Source organism: Bicyclus anynana, chromosome 13 (genome assembly GCF_947172395.1).
Source record: "Bicyclus anynana chromosome 13, ilBicAnyn1.1, whole genome shotgun sequence".
NCBI classification, from domain to species: Eukaryota; Metazoa; Arthropoda; class Insecta; order Lepidoptera; family Nymphalidae; genus Bicyclus; species Bicyclus anynana.
The window spans coordinates 15,075,195-15,094,665 of NC_069095.1; the positions used below are offsets into that span (position 1 = coordinate 15,075,195).

The 19,471-nt window shown below is 38.7% G+C and overlaps 1 protein-coding gene across 1 annotated transcript; it reads left to right on the plus strand.

Annotated features, from left to right (window-relative positions):
* The first annotated feature begins 229 nt into the window (after positions 1 to 229).
* On the plus strand, positions 230 to 11,482 carry LOC128198693 (craniofacial development protein 2-like). Its single transcript, XM_052885180.1, has 2 exons — positions 230 to 1,988; positions 11,328 to 11,482. The coding sequence occupies exons 1-2, from the start codon at positions 473 to 475 to the stop codon at positions 11,480 to 11,482; spliced, it is 1,671 nt and encodes a 556-aa protein (XP_052741140.1). The 5' UTR covers positions 230 to 472.
* Positions 11,483 to 19,471: the final 7,989 nt, after the last annotated feature.

The following is a 19,471-nucleotide window of genomic DNA, read 5'->3' on the forward strand; positions in this document are numbered from 1 at the left end:
AAATAGGGCTAGGGTTTTAATAAGAGATATATAGACCTTAGACCCACCACGCAGATCCAATGCGGTTTGGCGAGCATAACGAATGAAAGGAGAAACCAATGTGAGAAAAAATGTTAGTTGAAACTTTAACTTTAGTTTAAGTTGGTTACTTCAGTTAATTTCCGAAACCAGTGGAATATTTCGGTCGTTCCTATTAAAATATATAAAATGCTATATAGAAGGCTGGGGGTGTAAGGGGGAGGCTAGTACCAGTCAGTCTCCCCAACTGCCAACCTCACCTGCTCGTGGTGCACCCTGCAGATGGACCGACGAGGCTCTGGCGACCGACGAATGGCGGTATATCCATTCCCACAGGCTAGATTACGAAATGCCTCAGGCCGGTGTCGGGCAGCAGCGACACCGGCGCGAGTAATCTAGCACTGCGCTGACCAACCCGCATGCCCAGCGTGGTCAGTACTGGGCAAAACTTAGTATGGACTACAAAAACATAACACAGCCCCTAGTCCCCGGCAGCCCCGCTATTCCTGGCTCTGGCAGCGGTTACGGTAACGGCGGGGCAAGGGGTGTTAAGAATCTCCGGCAGAGATTCCGCTGCCAACCCCGACGACTAGACCTGGCAACATATAACGCACGCACTTTGAGGTCCGACGAGAAGGTCATCGAGCTGGAAGAAGTTATGAGCAAGTTGCACTGGGATGTCATAGGATTGTCTGAAGTCCGAAGAGAGGGGGAGGGCTCGATAATCCTTGAATCCGGCAACATGCTCTACTACCGGGAGGGCGACCAACAGTCCCAGGGTGGTGTCGGATTTATCGTTCACAAGTCCCTCGTGAACAATGTTGTAAAAGTCGAGAGTGTGTCGAGCAGGGTAGCGTTCCTGGTCCTCCGAATCACCAAACGGTATTCGTTGAAGGTTATACAGGTTTACGCACCGACCTCAACACATCCCGACGAGGAGGTAGAGGTATTGTATGAGGATATTTCTAAAGCCATACATGCCTCAAACTCTTATTACAATGTTGTGATGGGGGATTTTAACGCAAAGCTGGGCGAACGTAGCGGTTCAGAGTTGAAAGTGGGACGATTTGGATATGGGCAACGGAACGATAGGGGCCAAATGTTGGCTGACTTCATGGAGAAGGAGGGCCTCTTTATGATGAACTCCTTCTTCAAGAAGCCACCACACAGGAAATGGACCTGGATGAGCCCCGATGGTTCCACGAAAAATGAGATTGACTTCATCTTGTCTACCAGACGGCAAATATTCAACGATGTTTCTGTGATCCATAGGGTGAAAACCGGTAGCGATCACCGAATGGTTAGAGGCACGTTGAATATCAACGTTCAGCTGGAACGGTATCGACTGGTGAAGTCTACGCTCCGACCTACTCGTGCCCATATTCAAGACCCCGAGTCCTTTCAACTAGAACTGCAGAACCGCTTCGATTGCCTAGCAAATTGCGAAACTGTGGACGATCTGAACAACAGGTTCCTGGAAACTGTCCATTCCGTTGGGTCTAAGTTCTATAAGACCCACCGTACGAAAAGAACCAAAAAATTCTCAGACCATACACTTAAACTCATGGAAGAGAGGCAAGAAATGAGATTACAGTCTTCAGCAGATGCGTCAAATTACCGACTGATCAGTAGACAGATCTCTAAGCCGCAAACCAGCGACTTGCGAAACTTCAATACCGAGCGTATCAAAAATGCGATTGAAAACAATCGAGGCTCAAAAGTTTTCGCCAGAGATCTGTCTATTGGACAGACGCAGCTGACGCGTTTGAAGACCGAGCACGGTAATCTGATTTCTTCCAAGCCCGAGTTATTAAGTGAGGTCGAGAAGTTCTATGGACAGCTATACACGACTACTCAGCAGCCTGTTGACAACTTGGCTAAAGACCCCAGAGCCAAGTTGACCCGACACTATACCGAAGATATCCCGGACGTCAGCCTATACGAGATTAGTGTGGCTCTCAAACAACTGAAGAACAATAAGGCGCCAGGTGAGGACGGAATCACAGCAGAACTCCTGAAAGCGGGTGGAAAACCGATACTTAAAGTCCTTCAGCGATTGTTCAATTCCGTCATTCACGAGGGCACGACGCCTGAGGCGTGGCATAGGAGCGTGGTGGTTCTGTTCTTCAAAAAAGGTGACAACACCTTGCTGAAGAATTACAGACCCATTTCGCTGTTAAGCCACGTTTACAAATTGTTCTCGAGAGTCATTACGAATCGTCTCGCTAATAGGTTCGACGACTTCCAGCCTCCCGAACAAGCCGGTTTCCGAAAAGGCTTTAGTACCATAGACCACATCCATACGCTGCGGCAGGTTATACAGAAGACTCACGAGTATAACCAGCCATTATGCTTAGCGTTTGTGGACTATGAGAAAGCCTTTGATTCGGTGGAAACCTGGGCTGTGCTAAGGTCATTGCAGAGATGCCGAATTGATTACAGGTATATCCAAGCGTTGAAGTGCTTGTACGAAAACGCCACTATGTCAGTCCGTATTCAGGATCAGACTACGAGGCCAATCCAGTTGCAGCAAGGAGTGCGTCAGGGAGATGTGATCTCTCCGATGCTATTTACCGCCGCACTGGAAGACGTCTTTAAGCTTCTGGACTGGGGCGGACTTGGCATTAACATCAATGGCGAGTACATCACTCAACTGCGGTTCGCGGATGATGTAGTCATCATGGCACAGACTCTGGATGACCTTAGTACCATGCTCAATGACCTCAGCAGCGTTTCTCAACAGGTGGGCCTGAAAATGAACATGGGCAAAACAAAAATAATGTGTAATGCTCATGTATCGCTCCACCCAGTTATAGTTGAGAACGCTGCACTCGAAATTGTAGACGAATACATATACCTAGGACATATGATCCAGTTAGGTAGGTCCAATTTCGAGAAAGAGGTGAACCGTCGAATCCAACTCGGCTGGGCTGCATTCGGGAAACTTCGCGACATCTTTTCGTCCAAAATTCCTCAGTGCCTGAAGACAAAAGTCTTCGAACAGTGCGTGTTGCCAGTGATGACCTATGGTTCCGAGACTTGGTCGCTAACTATGGGCCTGATAAGAAGGCTCAGAGTCACACAGCGGGCGATGGAACGAGCTATGTTAGGAGTATCTCTGCGTGATCGAATCAGAAATGAGGAGATCCGCAGAAGAACCAAAGTCACGGACATAGCTCAACGAGTTGCGAAGCTGAAGTGGCAATGGGCGGGGCACATAGTTCGAAGAGCCGATGGACGTTGGGGTCCCAAAGTGCTGGAATGGCGACCCCGCACTAGTAAGCGCAGTGTTGGCCGACCCCCTACCAGGTGGACTGACGACATCAAGCGAGTCGCAGGGATTCGCTGGATGCAGATGGCTCAGTATCGTGATGTTTGGAAGTCCCTACAAAAGGCCTATGTTCTGCAGTGGACGTCCATCGGCTGATATGATGATGATGATGATGATGATAGAAGACTGTAATCAAACCTCTTGGTAAGTATACAAAAGCCTACAATTACGCCATATAATTTAGAACATAAATTCAACTGGTAATGTTCGAATGCAATGAAATGATTAGTGAAGTGTGGTACTTTAACCTGGAATAGAGCATTGGTTGAGTAGCTATAAAAATCGCGTACTATACCACATTGCAGAAATTTGGTCGCCTACAACCTGCAGTGTTTAATTTTTTTGGTGATTTTAATTCCATGATTGATAAAAGCTTGGAGAAAATAATTAAAATTAAAATTTTTAATATAACTCTCAAGCTGTTATTTAGATTATTTTATAATTAAACTGAGACCGAAGTTTATAAAAAATTACAACCTCAGATCTGGTTCTTGTTGAATATACCAACCAGTATAAAATAAAATATAAAATGATAAAGATGCTTTTAGCGTTAAAACTATAAGAAATGTAAACAGTAATTGTTATTAATTGTAAATTATAATATTGTATGACTTTTTCAAAAGAGCAACTGTTGAGTTTCTTGCCGGTATCTTCTCAGCAGAACCTGCCTTCCCAACCGGTAGTAGAATCTTTACAAATAGTCAACTGACGTGTCAAAAGTGCTTGTAAACTGAGCCTACTTGAAATAAATGATTTTTGATTTTTTTTTTTGATACTCTTGTCGGACAATTTATAAAAGGTTATTTCGGACCATTATTGTTTAATTAACAGCCACAATGTCCTACAAATTGCGTGGTACATTATCTTATTCCGACGCTCAGAAATTTTCTTTTCTTGGTAACTCAGTTAGCTACTACAATCATTTTAATAAATAAAAAAGTTGATCGTCTCATCGAAATGAAGCTACTCATGAAAAATTAACTTGATAGTAATCAGTTTTAAAAAATGTTCTACGGATCCCTTCAGGTCCCTATCAGGTTTGCATTGCATTGCAAAAAAATCTCTTTTAAATTGACATGCTTTGCTATTCTAATCTCAACGGTTTGGTTGTTGTTGTAATTACAGGCGCATGAGGTATAACACCCATGTTACTGGTGATGATCACACATCAGTAGATTGTAGGATTCCTTGCACACTCTGCAAAGTGTTGCAATGTTTATAGACGATGGTTTTTCACTTACCATCAGGTGGGTCATTTACTTCCAACAAACTGTATAAAAATGCTATTGAAGATAAAAACAATAAAGGAAATTTAGGTGACCAATTTTTCTGCAAGCTAGTGTACATAATATACGCTTAGCTAGTCCAATTGGCGGTCATAACCCGCCGCGAGGCGCAGTAGATTGCGGCGGGAATTGGGTCAGAGCTCGCCAGTTGTACAGCCCAATAAAACACGCATTTCGGTATCCGGCTGAAGCTATAACCATCACTTAACGATGCACTAAAACTTTATATTTTATTTATGCTGTGCAAAAAATAGATGAACTATAGGTATACTAGCATTGGGCTAGCGTGATGGGCCTAACCTCTCTTATTCTGAGAGGAGACTCGTGCTCAACAGTGAGCCGAAAATATGTTGTTAATGATAATTATGATAGGTATATCTATGATCATCATAATCAGCATATATTAACGTCCCATGGTGCATTCGTGCAAAGACTTCGTGCTTTCGGAGGTACGGGGACGTATACAAACTACCGTACTTCAGTTTGAGAATTTTAACTGAAAAGGAGATGGTCCATATTTTCAGGTCCATTCTTGTACCCCGTATCATTAAAATTTTAAAAATAAAAGGATTTTATTAAAATTTTTTAAAGTGAATAAATCTTACTTAATAAAAAGAAATAAATAAAATAAAAACCAAAGTTTTTCAGCTCTACCAAGATGGCGTCCTTAAAGCAACAATGACATGACAATTGACAGCAAACGTCAAATCGATTACTGCATTGAAATGTCATCTATCCGCCATTATTACCCTTATTAATGTTGCATTTCTTGGGAGATAATGAATATTATTTCGAAAGAATTAAAGAAATTTGTAGATTTGTATAATCAAAAATAGTTAAAAAAAATAACTTCTTACAACTTTGGACCATCTGCTTTCTTAGAAAAAAAAAGCTGAGTATTACGTAGCTCGACCCAGGATTGGAACATAGAACATAGAAGCGACATAGAACTTGCAACAAGGCATTTACATACTCTTACACAAGACTCCTTTGTCGTACATCCGGCACTTATCGCAGCGATATAAGTAACTTTTTCATTCGTACTTCAAAGGACGCCGAGGAATGAGAAACAAGTTATATTTTCCAAATGCTTTACATGTTACCATTTTCATTTTGTTACTAGCTGTTGCGTTTCACATAGATACTATAAAAAACATGATAAACTAAAAAAGAAAAAACGTGGCTGAATTTGTTGTGGGCTTTTCGTGCTTTTGGAACCCTCGTAAATTTAATTTTAAGTATTCGACTAATTATTATCACCATTATCTTATAATACCTGTTCTTTCGAAAATGCTTGTAAACTAAGCCTAATTAAAATAAATGAAAATTGACTATGGACAAGTTCTTTGCTGGCATCAGATGAATGATCTTCTTATTACGTCATTTTTATAATAATGATGGAATAAGCAAATACAATCACAATACAAACAGAGTAAGTAATACTTCGCAACGCAAGCAATGCTGGTTCATGGTTCTGGCTGGTGGGAGGCTTCGGCCGTGGCTAGTGAGCGTGTGGATTTTCATCCTCCTCCTAACAAGTTAGCCCGCTTCTATCTTAAACTGCATCATCACTAACCATCAGGTGAGATTGTAGTCAAGGACAAACTTAAGGGATAGAATAAACAGGAGAGATGACAGTCAAGGGATAACTTGTATTTGAATAAAAGAAGAACATACTACTTTTTATATTGAGTAGTAAACTTAACATAAGCTGTGATTATTTTTAGGTTTCAATTAAAATTTAATAAAGTTCAAACGTTCCGCCATCCAAAGTTTAAAACTGTTTAACCCAGGGCAGTTAATGTAAACTAACCGCATATAAACTCAAAGCTCCGAGTAACATGGTTAACGCTTAACCTGCAATTTGACCGGCATCGTGCAGTATTACTGTGTATTATTGTATTATGGTGGAGTAAAATTATCAAGTGCACGAGTAATGGGTACTGTGAAACTTTTGTTATTTGTTGTGTATAGTTTGTTTTGAAATTTTGCTTGTGGATATAAATTGAGATTTTTTTAATTGTATCTCTTAAAATACGAGCTAATATTATTAATGTGAGTGTGCTTATTCGCTTTCATATGTAGGCAGTGTTTAATTTTTATTTACAGTATCAATTTACGTAAAATTTTTGTTCTTGTTGTCAGAAGTACAAAAAATGTAAACTCGTATTCGATAAAGAATAGCATAAAAAGACATTGTATTTGCTATATTCCTTTTTTTATTTTCTGCAAGTTAGCCCTTGACTACAATCTCACCTGATGGTAAGTGATGATCTAAGATGGAAGTGGGCTAACTTGTTAGGAGGAGGATGAAAATCCACACTCCTTTCGGTTTCTACATGACATCGTACCGGAACGCTAAATCGCTTGGCGGTACGTCTTTGCCAGTAGGGTGGTAACTAGCTACGGCCGAAGCCTCCCACCAGCTGGACCTGGACCAATTAAGAAAACCTCAATCGGCCCAGCCGGAGATCGGAACCCAGGACTTCCGTCAAGTAAATCCACCGCGCATACCACTGCGCCACGGACGCCGTCGTTCATAGTACTCTGGTTTCGACATATTACGAGTATTGAGAAAATTTTGACGTTTTGTGAAAATTAATTTGGCACACTCGTAGAACATGACAAATGTACACTTGTAAAAAAATTAAAAACCTTATATGCTTACTAACTGATGATGCAGTACCCATCAGCTGTGATATTGATTGTGGTCGAAGCGCTGTGTGGACTGACCCAAATAATTAATAATATCATCTCCCGATAAGGCAGTGCTCAAACGTAGACACTTTATTGCCGATACGGGAAATAAGAGAAGAACCGGCGACCACCACCACCAGATCATCTGTTACAGTGTCTCTCCCTCTTCACCGATTTCTCTTAGCTCTCTTTAAGTAGAAAGCAGTTTTTGTGTCGCACTTGATTCTGTCGATAATCTCATTGATCATAAAATAAATTATTGAATCACTGACAGGAGTATAAAAATACAAATAACTCTAAAAAAGGACTCTATGGAACCAATGAAAAATTTACGATTTCCGAATAATAGAACATAAATATTACACGCAGGTAAATCCGCTAGCATTAATGTAATATTAAGACTAGTGACCAATAGATTTTCCATGTGTCGTGAGCCTTACGATACAGTCTGCATCCGGTATTATGTATTAAGGGATGGTTCACCAACAATTACACGATATCATTAAATTATTATTGAACGTTCGGTTATTTGTTTTTAATTCCCGACATAAAAAGAACAGTGTCAAAAGTTTAACGTGTTTGTTTGTATGTCTTTGTGTCTATCTGGCATTATAGTCAAATAACTGAAGCTCTTCTGATTTAGATTTACATCGAGAAACTTCAAAATACACAGTGACGTACACTTCATAGATGCATAAAAGCACTGCCTACCCTAGGAACTCAATATAAACCTTTGTTGGACCACAGAAACATAGTTAGAAAAGGAATTTTCCAATTTCTCCTTTGAGTGCATACCCTAGTAAAAAAGCTTATGCACGCCACTGAATATACATTTTCATTTAATATAGGAGGACATCGAGAACAACCGAAAAAAGTATGCTTTCAAAGTATGTTACCAACATAATATACTTGTATGCTCATTACTTACGTTTTGGGGCAGCTAGGGGGTTGGAGAGTGCAAATGCGTATGATTTTATATTTATTTAATAATAAATTAGCAATATAATAATTATTCCAAAAATATATTTTAACTAAATAATGAATCGCGATCGGAAATCGATCTGAATTCATAAATTATAACTAAGATCGGCAATCGACCTATTACATTCTAAAAGTAAAACCTACACCTAATCTATACCTAAATGACTACCGATCGACGATCGACCAAGTAATGATGATCGCTAGCTCTTAACTTTAGAGCAAACCGCGGTTGACGTCAGTCAATGTAGGCCGATGCTGATCTTGCGCCTCGTGCAGATGGTACCATGTGTGAGGTTTATAGGCCAACTCTTACATGGCAGCTTGTGAGTTATGGCTGGACGTAACACATTACTACCAATATGAATCAAATGCTGTTGTATGTATTTACGTAATATGATTCGCTCGTAGCATTACGTAGCGCCTCTACGCTGTATGTAACCCGAGGTCTACGAAATACTACGCTGAAACTCTACGCTGCAAGCGATCCTCAAGCCTTAATAATAGTAGATTATTATGATTGCATAAAAAGGGTTATTAAAACAGATGTTATTATAACGAATGACGTGTTTTGTAATAGAGACGATTATTATTATACTAAGTTAAGTACTGTTTCATACTGTACTTTATCTATTCTATTGAAAAGATGTGTCTGACTATCGCAGGTCCATAATTAAACGATACACGATCGAGATTAGTGTGTACACGCGTCGCGCGCTGTACGCAAGCTCATTAGTCGTGTGAGCCGCAATCAGTTTAAACCGAGCGTTCTATCACAATACGGCTTAATTTGCAACCCCTGACTCCGCGCACGTAATCCGCTGCGATACCTACACACTAACTATATACGTGTACAACAGTAAAGTGTACATAGTGCAGGTTTTCTTTATTATCAATTGAAGGACGTCCAATACCAAACATACGAGTAAACCTCTTAGGACCTCCAAACACCAAGATCAATCTGCTTGATAGCGCCGCTTCATATAGTGGAGATCAACTAGCACCGTGCTTTTGGTGCAGGGTCTTCAGTGCAGCAAGATGGGATTGCTACATCTACAGGCTTTTCGAACTAAGTAAATTGCCGTCAATTCCCACTTTTTTAGTTTTATGCCAAGTTAGCCCTTGACTGGGATCTCCACCTGATGGTAAGTGACGATGCAGTCTTACATGGAAGTGGGCTTAATTGGAAGAGGGACAAGTTTATTCTACCCATACCTCTGACAGTTTCTATGCAGCGTCCTACAGACCCAATAAATCGCTTGGCGGTACGTTTTGCTTGTAGGGTTTTTAACTAGCCAGAGCCAAAGCCTACTATCAGACCAGACTGGGAATCGAAGCCAGGATCTCTGTTTAGATCGAATGGTTCCGAATCTCCGCATTTCTGTTTCGATCACGCAAGAGATACTCTGAGCATAGCTTGTTCTAAATCCTACGCTAGGTTTGGGTGTGACAACCGTCCAAATTATCAAATACAAATAAGAGGTCGAAAGTTGAGTCCAGTCCCTATTTAAAAAAAATAGTCGCATATAGTAAAAAGAACACAGGCCATCTGTTACAAGGTAGAAAAAAAAAACACTTAAAATTCCGAAGAAGTGCCATCAGAGCTTGAGGAGACATTAAAACTTGTTCCCGCAAGTAAATCACAGGAGCAAGTTTAATGCAGAATAATGAGTCGTTGGCTAATTCACCAAAGTTCACGGCGTCTTGCATCTGGTGCTGAGTTGTTGGCAAACGTGAAGTTGCTTGTGCGATCAAACTTGTTAAATCAAACACTCAAGGTATTAAACAGCAGATGTGCTTGAGTTTGTAGTCAGCACAGATATCCGTAAACAAAAGACTATGGAACTTCCATAAAATTAAGTTACTTTTTTATATACCTCTAACTTGTACGTGAAAGTACATTTATGAGACTACTAGCAGACGACCGCGACTTCGTCCGCGACAAATTTAGTTTTTCACAAATCCCTCGGAAACCATGGATTATTTCGGGACAAAAAGTAACTTATGTGTTAAACCAGAGTAATATCTATTTCCATTCCATAATTTCAACATAATCGGTTTAGTAGTTTCGGCGTTTAAGAGTAACAAACATCCATACAAACCTTCGCGTTTATAATATTATTAGGATGAACAATTAAAAGAGTAACTCTAAAAATGAAGGACTTTCTATACAAACTTTCAACCCCTATTTCACCCCCTTCTATTTTTATTTTAGGGACAAAAAGTACCCTATGTTTTGCTCCAACGTCCCATTTACGATCACACTAAAATTCATCTTGATCAGTTCAGCCGTTTAGCCGTGAAAAGGTAACAGACAGACAGACAGAGTTACTTTCGCATTTATAATCTTAGTATAGATTTAAAATAAAATTGCTTTGCAATAATATTGTACGTATACGTATTGTACGTGTACGTACGTATCGTACGCATCGATGCGGATCTGCGGGCGTCTACCAAAAATGGCTATTGCGATGCAATATTTTAAAAATATTATAGAAAAACAGCTGACAAATAATGTAAACTATTAGGTTAAAATGCATTTAGATCACCATGCTAATGTATGGCTAAAACTTACCACTTCAATATTACTCGTAGTGCACATTTTGTGATTGCAAGCGGAACTACAAAATAAAATATGGTAATTAAGCATCAGAAAGCAGTATTGGTGACCCCCCACTGCTTAAATTGGTGTCATCAAACGGATTACTGTGTGTGTGAAGTCTGCCAATCCGTTTTGCCAATTGGGCCAGCGTGGTTGACACCTAACCCCTCTCATTCTGAGAGGCGACTCGAGCTCTGCAGTGAGCCGAATATGGGTTGATAATGATGATGGTGAGGCCGATGGACAGAGGCGTTTGAAGTTCGTGGTGATCACCATCATCCCCAATATCAAGGTTTTCCGACGGTAGTAAAGAGACATGTTTTCGTTCTCTTATCCTTGGAGACTTCACCAAAGTTGTAGTAGTGGTCTGTTTACCCCATCATACGTACATTGTAACACTTAATGACACTTATAGTGATAATAGGAGGCCTGGTGTCGGGAGTATTACGAGCATATCGCCGGGCCTGCGCGCCTTATAAACCGACCGCCGTAAAAGATAAATTGCTCGAACGTAACGGAATGATATCGTCTCGTCACGCGCCTATTGACTCGGAAATTGTGAGGCTCTAATACGATTATGGTTTTATTAACCGGAAAGAGACGGTTTTCAATTTACGGAACTATGTCACAAGTTTTTTATATATTACTAAGGGTCGCCTTCCGGAAATCCTGTTATATCGCCTTCATCATTATCAGAATTTTTTCACCAACTGGGCCAGGCTACATGGGTTATGGTTTTATCGGATATGTAGGTATTTACTTTATATAGATGTCAATTTATCATTACTTTTATTAAGGTTGACAAGGTCGTTACGTGCGGAAAATATAAATAAATCTCTGGAGCTACTCGAAATTATTTTTATGAAATTTTGGAACGAAGTTCCTTATCGTGCGTTGCGAAAAATGGAAAAAATTAAAACCAAAAAGTTGTAACAAAATTTTTACTCGACTGCGTAAGAAGGAGGGTAATGTTTTTACTAGCCGTGACCTGAAGACAGCTGGTGAGCTCCTGGGTCCTCAAAACGCCCCCCGTCCCCAAAAGACCCTCGGACCTCAAAAGGCCCCACGACCCCAAAAGGCCCCCCGTCCGTATGAAATAATGATCATGATCAAATAATTATTAAACTCTATCTTTCAATTATAATTTAGAGAAAGGAAACAGAACGTGCCGAAAATGAAAGAAAGAAATCAGAAACAAAAAATCAGAAACCGTGCTGACCGTCAGACAAAATAAAAAAAAATCAATAAACTAAAATTAAAAACACCTCTGATTAAAAATCGAAGTCTACATAAGCCTATATGCACTGTAACTTGAACGAAACAATTAGTGCAAACAGAATTGAATATAAGGTTAAGTCGCCAACACTTTGGCGCAACAGAAAAATGGTTCTTGCAATTGCGCCGTAATTGAGAAAACTCTAGCGAAATGGTAATAAAAGGAACATTTAGAGCCCACAGAGCTGAGCCTCATCAAATTTGATGGCAATTTAATGAACAGCACTCCAGTTCAGAGCCAGTAATTTGCTGCAACCATAGAGTGACACAGCCGCGCAGAGAACGTAGGCCTGAGTCAAAACATCCATTGGATTCCATTTCCCTATCAACTTGTTGGTATGTTGTCAAACGTGAATAAGCATCTTCTAGGCTAGCGTTACAATAAGCTGCATTATCGCTTACCATTACATATTATTGCAGTAAAAAATAAAGCCTTTATAAAGGTTCTCTATACTCATACTATAAGATAAAATACTGTTAAAGATTAAACTAAAAAAGTATCTATTGAAGGTTTTCTACGATGCCACAGAATACATAATAGTACAAATTTAAGTTTCTGGCTTGAAGTTGACATGAAAATTAATCACTCATAACACAACATCACTAATATCATCAAATATCATACACACATAGAAACAATTAATAAGCCCAAATGGGCCAGATTTATGACTTACAGCTCTTAACTGAGAGAAACTTGCTTATTGCCCGAAACTTGGCATTTTTTACACTCGAATCATTAGCATAAGGAACATCATTTTTGTAATAGTCTTTGAAACATTTAATCGTCCGTTTAGCGGAAAATTCTGCTAAATTACACTTAATTTTTCATTTTTCCACGAGTAAATAATAAGCAGAGTTGTAACTTTGATCCAGAAATGGGGATTATTTATAAATTGCAGGTTCATAGAGCCACTCTAGCGTTTGGCTGTGATCTCATTTGATAGTAAGTGACGGTGTTAACGCGCTAACTCGGAAACGGTTTAATCAACTGTTTAACCCAGATTACTTTCTGTACTGCATGTTAAACTATTAACCAATTTTATTGATTGTAATGTATTTGTAAGTGATTATTATCTACCGGTAGTATAGGAAGTATACAACTAAACAAAATGTAAACTTACTTACCCAATAAAATTATTAATAAGTCATATCGTATATTGAAAATTTCATTTTTATTATGGGGTAAAAATTATCATGTTTGTCTCGTCTGTTTATATCTTCACGTATCGCTCATAAAATAAGGCACAGCTATTTTCTATTCGTAGGTAGATTAATGACTAATATCAATAACGTCACTCAACTGAATTAAAGAAAAAACAAATTATCCATGAATATTCTATCGGTAGCTAGGAATAGTAATAATAATATGATATTAGACAAAAATACTCCTATATTATATTGTTAGGAGAATTCTGAGATGACATCATCAAAGTAGGTATTAAAATTGGTGGTAGTGCGCCGATAAGGCTATATTAGTCACTACGCGCTTTATTCGAGGCGATTTTCGAACAGCGACAACAATTAAGGTCAAAACTCTGTCCATTTTGAGTTTGAGAATTTGTTATAATTTGTTGTAATACTCGGCTAAAATTATTAACGAGTTAGACCTTTGGTTTTGTTTAAATTCTTATTACAAAGTACATGTGTGTGTAAATAAATTATTTGTATGACGTAATTTTTATTAAATTACCAAACTGGTTCCTAAAAATTAATATAAGACGCAGAAAAACCATTAAACCCAAGTAAATAAAAAAAGCCTCCTTTTTTGAATTGGTTCGACAGTAGGTACTCAACCATTTTGATTACGTAACCTCCAGTAAGAGGGCTATAATAAGTGTAACAGGATGTAGCCGACAAAAAGCTCTCCGCCGAGGCCCTCTCTCCACTGATTCGAGAGTGCTCGCGTCGAGTGGCCACACAGCCTTAGTCACCGATAGTCTGCCTTGTAACTAATGTAAGATTTTTGCTCCTACGCTTTTTGGATAGGGTCAGGGGTCAGTACGTTGACCATGAAAAATTAAAATTATATGTTATATATTTTCTAGAATATACGTATTTTACCTTGCATGCCCTGTGAACTATTGCTCTGTTTTATTTACCACTTAGCATCTCCATACGTTCGAATGGAGCATATTCTGCTTAGTCGGACTATAAAAAAAACTATTTGTTGTAAGATAAAGGCCTTCTTACTATTTTATTTCAACAACAACAACAACAACAACATTATCAACCCATATGCGGCTCACTGCTGAGCTCGAGTCTCCTCTCAGAATGAGAGGGGTTAGGCCAATAGTCCACCACGCTGGCCCAATGCGGATTGGCAGACTTCACACACGCTGAGGATCATGAAAATTCTCAGGTATACAGGTTTCCTCACGATGTTTTCCTTCACCGTCTGAGACACGTGATATTTAATTCCTTAAATAGCACACAACTGAAAAGTTGGAGGTGCATGGCCCGGGCGGGATTTGAACCCACACCCTTCGGAATCGGAGACAGAGGTCATATCCACTGGGCTATCACGGCTATTTTTATATGGAAGTGCGTATGAGGCATCCAGTGACTCCCTGCGACTTGATGTCGTCAGTCCACCTAATGTTGGTTCAACTACGTCAGCTGCGCTTTCTGGTGCTGGGGCATTCCAATACCGTGGGTCATTAAAGTCCCTAAAATATGTCGTCATTGCCTTTATAAACTTTTAATAAATGCGAGAAAGAAAAAAGAAGACTATTAGAGTATTAGAAATGATAATATCTTAAACGAAGCGTACAAAACAACCTCAGCATCTCATATAAAATGTATCACCACGCTTGACGCTAGCAAAAATGTGTCCAACTTATCACAATAAATGTCTCCCGAGATCTAGCGCTCCCGCGTCTACCATCTCGCCGTAGTCGTAACTTAGAATATCTTAGCAGCTTTTTGGTGCGTCAAATTTTGATTGAAAATGTGATTTATTCATGTAGACTGTAGGGCTTTACGGAGTCATTTGAATGGACGAAATATTCATTACTCTCTCTGCTTTCCCGGTTTGAAATATGAGCCAAGATAGCTTGGCCTCCAGTCAAATGATTTTGATATAACAACTGAGTTGTTTTTTTTTTCGGGTGTTTTTTTTTTTATATGATACGATTACGATGGATGTAATGCTTAAAGTAACTTTACCAAGATGTAATGTAGAAGGATAAAAGTCATATTATCAGAAAAAAAGCTTTCTTGAAAGAGGGAGGCTACAGTATAGATGATCGGAGTGTGTGAAAAAGGACACTTGTGTAAAAGGAGTAGATGATAAGTTGACGAATTATAGAAGCGAATGGGAGAGATGATGATGGTGACGAAATATATTTATTACCTCTTTTTGACCTTGTTGTTTCAATTATCAGTTGGTAAAATTCTGCTGTTTCTCTAAATCGTCGATCTAAAACGGCCAACCCACCAACTCGTATTGGAGCAGAGTGGTGAGTTTAATCTCTAAATACCCCCTCACTTGTACGAAAGAAAATTATTGATGAAGAAATCCATATTTTATTAACATGACAAGCCAATATAGTAAACAAAACGCGTAAAGTATCAAAATGTAATGTTACGTGGGGCAAGTTTGTACCAACAGATATTATACAAAGCAATGCAAATGAAGGGTACGCTCTAGTTGCGGGGGTATGGTGGAACAGAATAATTAATCAAAGACAAGTTCGCTAGTAACTTGCACCACTGCTAATTGTTTTAGTCGCAAGTATGTACTAACATTTCTCGTGCAGGCTTCGTTATAAATACTACAACCTATTATAGGGCATACCCTGTTGATCTACATTCTGAGTATGGCCTAAGACTCTCTCACCTGGCCTAAGACTCATTCGCACGAGTTTTTTAACAGACAGTATACTAGTATAAGTTAAGTGAAGGTCTATTTCCAGTGGCCAAAATTGAAAATGCAAAACTGCTCGAAAAAAAGCGTAAACATACGTTGATAAAATGCATTTGTTATATTTGAACGCTTGTTTAACGTCCGTTAAAAAAACTCTCGTGCGAATGAGGGCTAAGTCATGATTAGTTTATCAACTTAGTTAAGATCAGATTAGTTTTACTTTCAATGAAAATATCCTATAGGTTTAAATTATAAGATCGATGGTTTAGACAATGGTCGCTTTCGGAGATGGCAGGTTTCAGACAATTCCACTAAATATGTCTGGCTAATCAAAGGCTTATAATCGGATTCAAAAGTGATTACAAATATAAGAAATCTAATGTCGAACAAAGGTTATGATTCACAACATTTGTCAGGACAACTTAATTAACAAATCAAACTGAAACCAAAATAAGACTCTAGAATAGCAGAGAATGACCTTGAGTGAAGTCACGTACTCGTGAACGATGTGTGTAGGGTTAAAGGTACCTTTGACTGTATACAAACACTCTCCTTTTCCACTGAATTAAATAAAGAATTACACAACAAAAGATGCGGACGGCCCGAACGCCAAGAGATCGATCGACGTCATATCCGTCACAGACTACTATTTCCTACACTATTTATTAAAAACATCAATGAACATGAATTTTGAATTTTGAAGGTTAATTGTGATTATAGTATTACCTATTTAGTACTTAATTTTTCTAGATTATCCACATACAATTTGTCTATTATTAACCAGGTTTACCGCAACTAAATTTGCAACCCCCTACCATAATTGTTATACTATCCAATATCAAAGCCTACTGGTGAATTGAAGAGCTCCAATACTTAATTGAGGCTCCGATGAAATAGGTCGGCCATTTTATATAAATCAGCGCCGAGTGGCCGCCCACGCTCCGCTTCAAATTTTATATCGTTGACTATTGATCACCGGCGGCTTCCCTTGCGTATATTAATTATTTTTGGTTGGATAATGATTTACTAGCCCTTTTTGTGGTATATAATTAAATTACTAGGCAGATGATTTCGTTCGTTCGTTCGTTATCAACCCATATTCAGCTCACTACTAAGCTCGAGTCTCCTCTGAAAATGAGAGGGGTTAGGCTAACAGTTCACCACGATGACCCAATGTGGATTGGCAGTCTTCACACACGCAGAGAATTAAGAAAATCCTTAGGTATGCAGGTTTCCTCACGATGTTTTTCCGTCACCGTTTGAGACACGTGATATTTATTTTCTTAAAATGCACACAACTAAAAAGTTGGAGCTGCATGTCCTGGATCGGATTCAAACCCACAACTTCCGGAATCGGAGGCAGAGGTTATATCCAGTGGCTATCACGGCTCCCATGGTTGATTTATGCTGTTTTAAGTCAAGTGTTGACGTCAAATACACAACTATTTCTTCATTTAAATGAACTCGGTATTTATAAACTGCAACAAGATAAGAATGTAATTACATGTTGACCACCCCTGTGACCCACTACAGGTCCAAACCTTCCTCTATAAAGGGGGTGGCTCATTCTCAAAACTAAATAATTTTCCTTAATAACAGAATATACTTATTAAGCGCGTACAACTATATTGTACATTATACGTGTATAACTATTTCCTCACTAGTTTCGGTGGTTTATAGAGGAGTGGAGGAATTTAATCCATTTTGCACAATGTATTCCAACTTGCCAAATAGCATTCAAGTTATTACGTCTTAAATTAAAATTAACTTAAGCTTACTTAAGTTGTGAATACTTGAATAAACTCAATGCCGATCAGGAAACCCATTCAGTCTGTAGGATATGGGTATGTGGGAATTGATTGATTGATTGATAGGCTACAGAAGTTTAATGCGTGCCTCTGTCAGGAATCCAATAATAAACCAAGTAGATGAACTAATTAATATTTATTAACACACACGAATAATATAACTTTGAGATACATAAAATGCCTTAACTAAGCGGACTGGTTATAATGAATAAACTAGAACACGAGCGTTGGTAAGGACGAGTTAGGAACGACTGCCTTAACTTCACATCGAAGCGAACGTTCTTACAGAAAATGTTTACCTAGCAGTTTGCGTGCTTAGGGTTCACTGCAAACGGTATTTATGATTGAGTATAAGGCACGCTACAAGTCTAGATTTATAAAACGACGTTAACCAAATTCAAGTAATTACTTATACTATTATAATTAAAGATTTTTATCCAAACCTCTTAACGTAAGTGGCCTGTAGAATTTCAACTATTTGACATATTTGATGTACCGGGCACTACGGAACAGTGGCCTAATTCACTATTTTGGTCGTTGTTATCAACTTATTGAAGTGGACAACAAAGTGTCATCTACATACTATAAGATATACACCGTAAGTACCGTATGGCATTTGTAATTCGAATCATAGTATGTGGATGACATTTTGTCTTGTTTTTTCTATTTTGATGGGTTGTTTATAAAAACCAAAATAGGAAATAGACCAGCAGGTCTAGCACTTTTGTTTACAACTGTACCTGCGCAGACAACTGACATTTTGGTTCAAATTACTTGCCACGACTTATACCAAATTTCAATGATAATAGTCTAGCCCGTCGGCTTAACTTCTCTCCGACATACGGAGTGCATTTATTAGTGAGTGCCAAAAAGCCCGCACGCTGTAGTCCATTAGCTTTAATACGATACACTTGCAGTCAGAGTGCAGATTTAATGTAATTTTGGAGTTTACTCCTTAAGAATCGATTTTTTATATATAGCCCCCGGTACCAAAAAATATGGGCAGTAAAATTCGATGAACGAATGACAGCGTTACGTATTTTGTGCGCAACCTATTCTGCGCACTTTTCACGCCGCGGCTGCTGCTCCTCGGTTGCGCACCTTTCACTTTTCAGGCATAAGTATTGAGATTTGCCTACATGCTGCATGCATGCTGTGAGGCAACATACACCTATTTAGACAGTCGATCTGAAAGAGTAAATTCATTTTTTTTAACACTTGGGTAATTTTGAAATGTAACTATGAGCATTTTCTTCATCCTACACTATTAAAAACTCTAATTTCTCTGTGATGATGTATTCCTTGAACCGCGACATTATGATAGTCTGAAAACATCTTCGCATTATACGAAACCGGTTTGGGGGAAATCGGTTAAATAGATTGAAATGCATAATATAAATTTTATTAGATGGAAAATGGATTTTCAGACTAATACAATTTTATTTTGCTTATTTCAAGAACTGTATAATTTCATAAAAACTAACAAAAGTAACACAAAATATGCATATGTTTATCTATTTACAGTTGCACATATTACAAATATGTAAATAATAAAAGCAAAAGCTTGTACGAATGATAAGTGTTTGTTGTCGTCTATGAAAATCGCGCGTT

Coding starts and splice junctions, on each gene's coding strand:
- LOC128198693 (XM_052885180.1), top strand. CDS start 473: ATGGACTACAAAAACATAACACAGCCCCTAGTCCCCGGCAGCCCCGCT. Junction 1,989..11,327: donor TGTGGCTCTCAAACAACTGA/AGAACAATAAGG, acceptor TGACACTTATAG/TGATAATAGGAGGCCTGGTG.